This window comes from Carlito syrichta, unplaced genomic scaffold (assembly GCF_000164805.1).
Source record: "Carlito syrichta isolate Samal-C Ts95f unplaced genomic scaffold, Tarsius_syrichta-2.0.1 Scaffold308822, whole genome shotgun sequence".
In the NCBI taxonomy this organism is placed as follows: domain Eukaryota; kingdom Metazoa; phylum Chordata; class Mammalia; order Primates; family Tarsiidae; genus Carlito; species Carlito syrichta.
Genome location: NW_007252918.1, coordinates 14418 through 24358, shown reverse-complemented (window position 1 = coordinate 24358; position 9941 = coordinate 14418). Strand labels below are relative to the sequence as shown.

Sequence of the window (9941 nt, the reverse complement as noted above, 5' to 3'; positions counted from 1 at the left end):
TGGAAGTGTTCACAACCTCACCTGGCCTCATGTCTCATCTTCTGCATCCATTAGTGACACCTGATTGAGGGATACATGAAACTGTTTCCTTCTATTGTAACAGACTTTTCTAATTCAGTGGTATGTACAGAATCATAAACACAGAGAGATCTCAGTAGAAACAGATGCTGAGGAAACCATAGCACTGACAGGAAAACAGCCCTCAACCTCCCTCTTGATCCTCCCCTGGGGCTGCCCCATGTAGTGTGGGTCATGTTCAGCCTTTACTTTTGTGTTCATGGGATGTTTTTGTCACGGCTCTCAGGGTATTTACTCACTGTGTCTCTTGCACAGAAATAGACACCTGTGTCCTCGTCTTTCAGGTTGTTCATTTGCAGATAAAGCATGTTCTTGGCGTTGTCTCTGGAGGTGGTGAATCGGCCCTTCACAGAGTCTGCATAGTTTGTTCTACCACTAGTATCAATGTATGAGATCCACTCCAGACCCTTCTCTGGAGCCTGGCGGACCCAATTCATCCAGAAGTTACTGAAGGAGAACCCAGAGGCCTCACAGGAGAGCCTCAGTGATCCCCCGGGCTGGACCAAGCCTCCCCCAGACTCCACCAGTTGTTCCTCACACTGGACACCTGCAAACACAAAGATATCCTGGTCATAAATAGCCACATATGTCCACTTTTTCTCTCACTTACATCCTCTCACACATTAAGTAGTTCTAGGTCTCCATGAATCACCTTTTAAAACAGCAATGAAGAAAACCCAGTGGAGTCCAAAGTCCATGGTGATTCGTCTGTGTTCAGTCTTGTTCCTATATGAAAACAACTGAGAAGCCCACACCTAGGGCTTCTCTCCCAGAGCTATAGGTTCAGAAATTGCCTGGCTTTTATCTGCAGAGAAATGGCCCTATTTGCATGCCTCCTGCTATATAGCAAGTTCTAGGTTGTGTTGCCTCAGACAGAGCATTGTCCAGAGAATATAAGTGTCCTCGGAGATTTTGATGAAAGGATAGCATTTTGGAAATGTAATCTCTCATTATTGTATCATGCATTCATAAATACATAGCATCAATTTTTAAAATTTTTATTTTCACTTTTCTGACTACAATGATTCTACAAGACACTCACATAAGTAATGTAAACAACACCAATCATTTCACTTTACTTTTATATTTGCAGGGAAACCATGGCATATAGTCTAAATAATAAATTCATGTACAGGTTTTACATTACAAACAGAAGCACATATCTTCAGCGCTCACACAAGGTACAGGTGAGTGTGGGTACTTTGTACTGTGCCCACTGGACCCAACTGCTCTCTGATCCCACCCTAGCACAAGTGGGACAAGCATGGTGAGGTGTGCAGAACCCTTTTTCTGTGATGAGAACCTAATGTAATTTGTGTGCACTCTTGTGTGTACCAAAATAATGGGAAGAGTATCTGGTGTGACGTTGGTGTATTTATATGAATCTCTGGAATTTCTTATCTTAATGTCTGTCTCTGTCAGTTACTTCAAGTTAGGTTCTTTACTTGTTTATTTATTATCATTTTAATTAATCATTATTGGCATGAAATGAACATTACATAACTGCTAAAGTGCACAGTTTGATAAGTACTGACACTTGTACTCAACTGGGCTTTCAACATACCAATCATTATAATGAACAAATTAATCAGTAAAATATTTCTCTTGTTCAGTTGTAATTCCTCCCTTCCAAACATTCCCTACTCCCACTGTGTCCTACTGCAGCCTTGACCTTTATTCTAAATTAGTTTTTGTTTTACATTTTCTAGAATTTATAGCAGCATAACATATAGTGTGTTGTTTATTTTGTGTTTTCTCATGCGGCATACACATGTGTAAATAAACAAATTTGTTGCTTATCTAGATGTGTTGTATATCATAATTGATAGCATTAAAATCAATGAAGACTCCACTATCACTATTTGTATATTTAAACACTCTTCAATATTTGTATTTTTTTCAGTTTCTAAATATTACAAATGAATCCAATATAGTTGGAGATATAGACATCCAATAATATTTAATTATTTGTCTTAACCCAATATCAAATTTTAAACAATGAAAATGTGAAAATGTTATTTATTACATTAATGTTATAAGACAAATAACAGTTCTAAAATCTGGTGAGAGGAAAAGAATTGGAGAAATAAACAGTAACAGAAAATGACTGTATCTGAGCCATAGACCACGGAATTTCATGTTAGTAAATGATGAAATTTGGTATACCATACAATTTCTTAAATTGACCTTGGTATGGAATTATAGTTGAAATTATCGAGGACATGCATTTGGAGTATTTTTATTTTTGTTTAAGTCTTTTACTCCAGGATTAATGACACATAACAAAAGATACTTCTCCCATGTGAAGATTCTGTCTGGAATCAAAGAACAGAAACTATGGAGGAAAACTATCCAAACCCACCTTCCCTGTGACCAATAAATCTCCAAGGGTAAAAGCACTTAATCTTTAAGAACTTCATTCTCAGTGACTGAATTGAGAGTGTACACATGGACAGTCATCTCTGGGCTGCGTATTCCTGTACTCCTTTATTATGCTCAGACTCACTCTCTGAATTTTAGATTCCCAGTACCCCAGCTGTCTATTTACCTTCAGGATTTCCTTTATAATCATAGATATCTGTTATGAAGTTTCTCATTATACAGCTATGTGAAAATCCGGACTCACCCCTTCTTTTTCAATTTGGCCACATTTTCCTTTTCACTTAGAGGTATGCTCTCAATTTCTTAGAATATCTACAGACCCATTAGTGTCATCAGCAGTCATTTTCAAAGACGTCATTTAAATATTTGCCAATTCTTAGCTCCACAAACACACCCCATGACGTGAAAAGAACCTACAACAAATACAGGGTAAGGGAAAAAGTCACCAAATCTAGGTCCAGATCCATCTGCCTTCACTTACTTCAGCAATATTAGTCTTACCCTGTAAGAAAGGGCAGTAAAAGGCAAGCATCAGATATTGGTGAAAAGTTATACCCAACCATATCAAAAACAAAACAACACAAAAACAAATACTAAATCCTAGAGTAAAGATTAACACATGGAGCAGTATTAAACCACCAGGAGGGACAGGAAAATTTGAAAAAGAAAGTAAAACATCAAATGTTTTCTTTGATAATTGTGAACTGCCCAGGGAATACAGCTATATGTACAAGAATGGAATAATACACATTGAAGGCTAAAAAAAGTGGTACGGTGGTGACCATTTAAAAGTTACTTAACGGTGCAATGTTCATTCTTCAAATAATGGGTGCACTAAAAGTGCAGACTTCATCACTACAGAATATGAAAGTAGAACTTCACTTGTACTACAAAATATACACCATTTAAAACATTTTAAAAATTATTGTCACAGATATATTTAGTTTTCAATGCTTCTAAATGGAAGCTTCTTGTATAATTACAATTCAAACTCGTAGAATTATAGAAAAGTGTAATCGATGCAAAAACCTAGCCATGTACACCATAAATGAATGTAATTTCATTCAAAATTTATATATGTTTAAATATAAGGCAATACATTATTATATATCAACAATGAGAATCTCGCCTTTGAAATTAAAAATGTAATTCAGCTTACATTAGCTTTCCCAAATAAAATGCTTAGGTAGAAAATTTAAACATATGAACACAATCATTATTAGGGAATCTATACAACTGTGATGAAATAAACCAAATAACTAAATCAGTAAGGCAATATTATATATTCATGTACAACAAGATTCCAGGTGTCAGTTTTTACAAACTGCTGTTTAAATTCAATGTATCTCCACATAATATCAAGGGTTCTGAGTTTTGCAATCCTAGATAATGAGACCATTTTAGAACCCTGAGTTAAATGTTGTGTGTTCACTTCTTCTGTGAATCACATACCAATTAGAGAATAATGTGAAAGGTCTCTAGTGAAAGATCTCTAGTAAAGGGTGTGTCCATTAATTTCCAAGAAAAGGAGCCATATGATAAGCAGAGGCATCAATGACATGAGTGTTTGAAGATAAGTAGGAAGATAGATGGTTGACTACAGTGTCTCAAATAGCAGCAAGATTCTAAGAGGGTTTTAACGATCAGTGAGGCCACGTTTTCCAGGTATAGCCTAGACCATCAGCTGTGAGCCTGAGACACTGAGACAGCACTAGATTCAGAGTTCAGCAGCTGTATCCTGTTCAAGAATCTTTTGGAGTCAGAGACGCTAGCCCCACAACCAATAACTGTGTCTTCTCTGCTATCCCTGGAATAGTTCTGGAACCACTCACTTATTTTCTGGATGTTTGCAAATCCTTCTCTGTCTTAGCAAAACCTTGGCTCTGCAAGGTTTTCCTAGTCATGTAGAGTTCAAATGCTGTAGGGAAGTCCACAGGAAGACTTTAAAATTTGACAATTTTCCTAAGATTTCACAGGGGGTGTTTCTTTCTAATTATCTTCCTAACTCACACTCTAAACATTGGAACATGTGATATAATATTCATGCCCTTAATCTTTAAGAACTTTGCTTTCGGTGGCTGAACTGTGTGTACATACAGAGAGTCATCTCTGGTCTGTGTTTTCCTGTCCTCATGTATCCTGCTCATACTTACTGCCTGAAGCTTTAATTCCCAGGACCATGACTGTCTACCTACCTTCAGGACTTTCTTTATAAACACAATTATCTGATATGAAGTTTTCCATTATAAAGCTATGTAGAAGGTCTGAATCACCCCTTCTTGTTTCATTGTATTATTTCCCTTTTCACTTAGAGGTGTAATATCAATTTATTAAAATAGTTACAGATCCATTAGTATCATAAGCCATCATTTTCAAGTACTTCTTTAAATTATGTGCCTATTGTTAGTATAGGAAACACACACCATGACAGGAAACCCATCAACAGCCCATCTCTTCACCTGCTCCTCAGTGAGAGCCCTCAAGTTTATGAATCGGTATCAATCAGATGGTCTATGGTGTCCCATTGTACTCAATTACCTCTTGTCTACCAGCAGGCAGGTTTTCATATGGGCTCACAGTGATTTCTTCTGACTGTATCTCTCACAAAGTTATATTCATAAGCTTTGCAAGAGAAATTCACTGAGGCCCCAGGCTTCTTCATCTCAGCCACAGTCTACACTGACTGAACCTGAAAGTGAGTACTTTGAAGAGGGACAGGTGTATTATTCAATCTATAAATATTCAGATAATTATAGATTGAAAGATGGGGCTCTGCACATTAATCGACCTGAAATAGGTGTATATTAAATACCTATTGGCTGACTCTAAAATCTCACAGCACTGTCTTGGCCTCTTCTGTACCCTGTGATGTGTGAACCCCTTAAAAGTAACTGCTGCCATCAAGAAGAAAATACTCCAACTCCTGTACATGAAGAGTTTATGTGGTCTCAGACACTTATTATAGGGAGCGATATGTTGTTTGGTGATGTTCTCAGGACACAGACATATCTGCATTTATTTCAGCAATACTCCGCCTTTATGTATATACACAAGGCAGGATTTTTGTAGCTCAAAACTTAGTCCAATATGAGATGGAGAAGATAGAAGACACAAAAATCATTAAACTGTAAATTTTGACATTGAAGTTCCAATAATTTTCCAATGATGTGTTTTCTTTTTTATGCTCAAAATGCCATGAAGATAATTTCTCTGCTAGGAACCAATTCCCATAAGATATATTATAAGAGTAATTCCATGCTTAGGTGGCACACAGTCCACCTCATCATTTTCTTGTCTTACCCCCTTCAAGTCTACTTCCTGGGATCTGTGTGTCTCCTGTTATTTGAACACATTGAATTAATTAAAACATTCTTATTCTCATTCTATTATTATATCTAAAAGCACCTGTAATTTCTTTTTATACATGATTTTCATTGTTGCTTTGGTTAAATGATTTCTCCAAGCAACATTCAATGCTTAAAGCCACATCAGTAGGTCTTGCTAAATTCTTTATTTAAAATTTTACAACACTTTTGTTTTGAAATAAAGAAGTCGCAGGCTTTTTGATTAATTCCCCCAAGCAACATTTCCTCACCCTCTTTTGCACCTGCTCCAGGGCTGAGCCTGTGCTGGTGGATCCTCAGCACCCTCTTCTGCCATTTCCTAGTCCTGCAGTGAAAGTTCCTGTGTAGGTTTGCACAGCATCTTCCTCTCTTTAACCATCAATGAAAATCTGTGCCCTAGTACAGAGTGATCCTTCATGACATGGTATGCAAATAGCACAAATTCTTAAAATAAAGAATTCCCTTTACTGAGCCCAGAGATCTCTCTGAATCGTGACCCCCAGTAAGGTGTCTTAGAAACCAATTGTGAACCCCTCCCTGGTAGCTGCCAGATGCATTGGTACATTAAATCGCACAGTAAGTCCAAAACCATTTCAGGAAATTTCTGTGAGCTCGTGTCTTCTTTAGAATTATGTGGTTAAAATTCACATCAGACACGCATTACCTACAGGAAAGACCACGATGTCTCAAAGTCCACACATTCAAAGAGAAATTAATCTGAGGTTAAGGAAGATGTTGGTGTCAAGGGCTTTGACATGTTCTACTATCCTGGAATTTTTCTCTTCTCTTCTCTTTGTGGTTCCCTGAGGAGTTCTCTTCCTGAGAGAAAGCCAATTCATTCTCTCATATTCTTCTTTAATCCAGATCAATTATACTGATGAAGAGTTAATGGGTAAGGCAGGTGTTCCTGATATGCTGTCACAATTGAATGCCGGTGATGTACTGTCCTTCTTTCTCTAAGTTATGGCTTTCAAAGGAGTCTCAAGATATACAACTTATTTTCAAAACTTTTTACTCCGTTAACTGACTGTAGCATCCGAAAACTATTTTCTTGCATGTTACCTTTGTTGAATAAATGTATTTATTTACAGGATAAAAGGATGCAGGCATAAGAGTTCTGTAAGGCAAATAATTAGTTTATTCTGGTGAAAATTAGGATTATACAAAAGTCCTTCTTGGAGACTGGAGAATTATGTCTGGAGAAACCTCATGTGTATTTCTCAATCATTACTCCTGCACATTTTGCAGTAATTTTGGTATCATGCACTGTCAGCCTGAGAACTTGTAAATTCCTGGAAGAAAAGTCACTACAGTGTAGTGTGTATGGATTTCACAGCTCTCACCCTTATACTAGTTTGCACCTTTCAAGCAAAACTTCATGATAATTGCCTGGGTAATGTTACCAAACTTTTGCGACTCCACAAGTATTTCCTCCTGATAATCATGTCATCACCTCTGTGATTCTGGATTTGTATATCTCTCTGAGGTGGTTTTCATGCAATCACAGTTATTTTATAAATTTTAAAAATCATAAATTTTAATTATTCAGATAATTATAGATTTAAAGATGGGGTTCTGCACACTTATCGACCTCCACCTGCTGGCACCCTTCCTAGGTGACAAGCACAATACTACAGGCTTCACACTGTTTACAGACGTAGGCACCAGACACCCCACTGCCTATTTACCACAGCTGTGCTCTTACTTAGCTAGTGGAGCAGAAGGAATGGCAGGGACTATTTAAGTTGGGTGAAGAACAAAAGAGTTACTATCTCTAGATGTCTGACAAGGCTGTTCTTTGGTTCGCTTTGGGGACCTGACCCTCTCCTTTTATGATACTATCCAGCCCCAGTATCTAGGAGACTTGAGTAAGAATGTGAATGGGATGGGAAGAGGCAAGAAGATTAGATGTTGCATGGGGGAACATTGAGGAAGGAGGTTAGAGAGGGAATGTATCTGATAGCTCTCACCCAGATCTGAACTGCTGGGGGGTGTGTGTAAAAGTGCTGGGAGGTCGGTGGAAGGGTGAAGAAAGGTTGTTGATGGACCTGGGAGGGGGTAAGGAAGACAGACGCACAGTCAAGCATCATCCATCTAGTGGTTGACAAAGGAAGGATTTCCATCAGTTACTGCCTAGAACTCAGCCGGTTATCTGGTATTCTTGCAGAGGCCACTATCACTAGGAGGAAATGGCAGCCCAGCCAGGGTGCCATGCATGGTAGTCTGCTGAGGTTCCTGGAAAGGATGATTGGTTGTAGAGAGACCATAAGCCCTGGCCTGAAATACTACCTCGTGCCCCACAGTCTGACTGCACAGAGCCACCTCTGCTTTCAGGAGGTGCTGAGGCTCCCTCTTCCTGTGTATTGAGAAGCCCTCTTTCCCTATATATTTTGCTCTCAATTCCAAGCGAAGCTCTGATAAAACCGGTGGATATAAGCAAATGCCAAACACTGGCCTTTGCTTTCATTCCCTTTTCAATCTGTTATTGTTTCAATTGTTCTGTGGTGGTATTAACGAATTTGAGACCCTGGAGCGGCAGCTGCCTTTCTGATTTCCAGCTGCTTTTTGTGAGTAATTTAAGAAGAAAAAAGGAACTTTTCATTTTGTAGAAAAACTTCTTTGACTTTTTAATTGATATAGATGCTGTATTAGAAAGTAGGGTTTTGTACAATTTTTTTTGTATTTCTGATGAGAAAGCAATACAAAATGATTTCACAACATGAAGAGAAAAAAATGACCACTCTGTCCAAATGCAGTCTGTTCTGCAACATTAAAGGGATTCAATCAAGTCAAAGTTATGCTATTCCTTTACCTTGTTTGAGTTTTCCTTTCTTTCCTCTTTTGATTTGAAAAATAAAATATCTTTACTGTGTGAACTTGTGTTGTACTCTGTAGAAAATAATGAATTTTACTTTAATGGTTAAAAAAGACAAAAAGAGGCTTTGCCCATTTTCTTACATAATCACAGAGTTTGTGTCCTGAATTTTAAAATAAATTTCCCCCACAAATTTGGAGCAAGGGAATGTGTGTTCAAAGGAATCTCCTTCCTTTTCCGTGTTTTTCCTTTTTTCCTAATGGGGAACTTAATTTTGTTTTAATTGCACAGACACACAGACAAAAGTCATTTTGTGTTTGCAAAAAGTGATACCTTCTTTGTTTTTTGTTTTATACTGACTGAGAAGAACTCCCCACACCAAAAAAAAAAAAAGAAAGCATGATGGGACAATGGCTTTGAAAACCTATACAAACAAAAGAAAATATGACTTTGGATTCAATAAAAGTGCACAAATGTCACATGAGTGAGTGCAAAAAAACTAATCTGCATATATTCCTGTGTGCAAGTGTGTGAGTGAATGTCCAACTGATGTGAGACCTGAAACCAAATGCCTGGGACATGTTGCAGAAAAGGCTACAATTTGCCAAAGTTCTGAATTTGGCACCTATTCCATGCACAAAGTTCAAACATCCATGGAGCATGTCTTGGGAAAAGGCAGAAGAGATCAACTAACACTCAGCACACACCAACACCTGCAGTAGCAGATTGGAGACAGGCAACACAGATCATGGAACAAGCAGGGGGAGGAAATCTGAAACTGAGAACAGACAGAGAAAAAATTTTAAAATATGGACTGTCAGCATTTTCTCTGTCCTAGGACTGGAAAGAGTTATTCTTTTCTTTATCAACTTTTCAGCTGCCTGTATCCTGAACAGCCTGCATCCTGAGACCATGGGATGATTAACACACTCCTCTGAAACTGACCATTGTTTGCCTTGAGCAGATATGTCAAGCACAGGATATCACAGAGAAAGATGTCTCAACTCCATACTGAAATGAACATAGGCATATGCAAAGGGAGTGTGAGACCTCACAGTAGATATTTTGGGAGTTTTTCTTAGGAATATTTGCTGGTGAAAACTGAACGCTGGCAGTGAGAGCAGTGGAGGAAACACAGCTAGGAATCCTGAAGTAGACTCCTCAAGAAGGAGTGAGGAGAGCCAAACCCAAACCAGAATGGTACTCCTGACCCTTGCAACCATGTTGTCATGGCCAGAGACTGGATGCTACTGGGATGGAGCAAAATTTCTGGAAGAGAAACTGAGCAGACACTTATTTTTCTTTATTCTCATTTTCTCTCT

At 38.1% G+C, this 9941-nt stretch overlaps 1 gene segment (V, D, J or C); it reads right to left on the bottom strand.

The window, feature by feature from the left end:
* Positions 1 to 275: 275 nt before the first annotated feature.
* LOC103268387 lies at positions 276 to 794 on the bottom strand. The segment is given in 2 exon segments: positions 276 to 625; positions 731 to 794. Coding segments are annotated over 2 exon segments (396 nt in total).
* Positions 795 to 9941: the final 9147 nt, after the last annotated feature.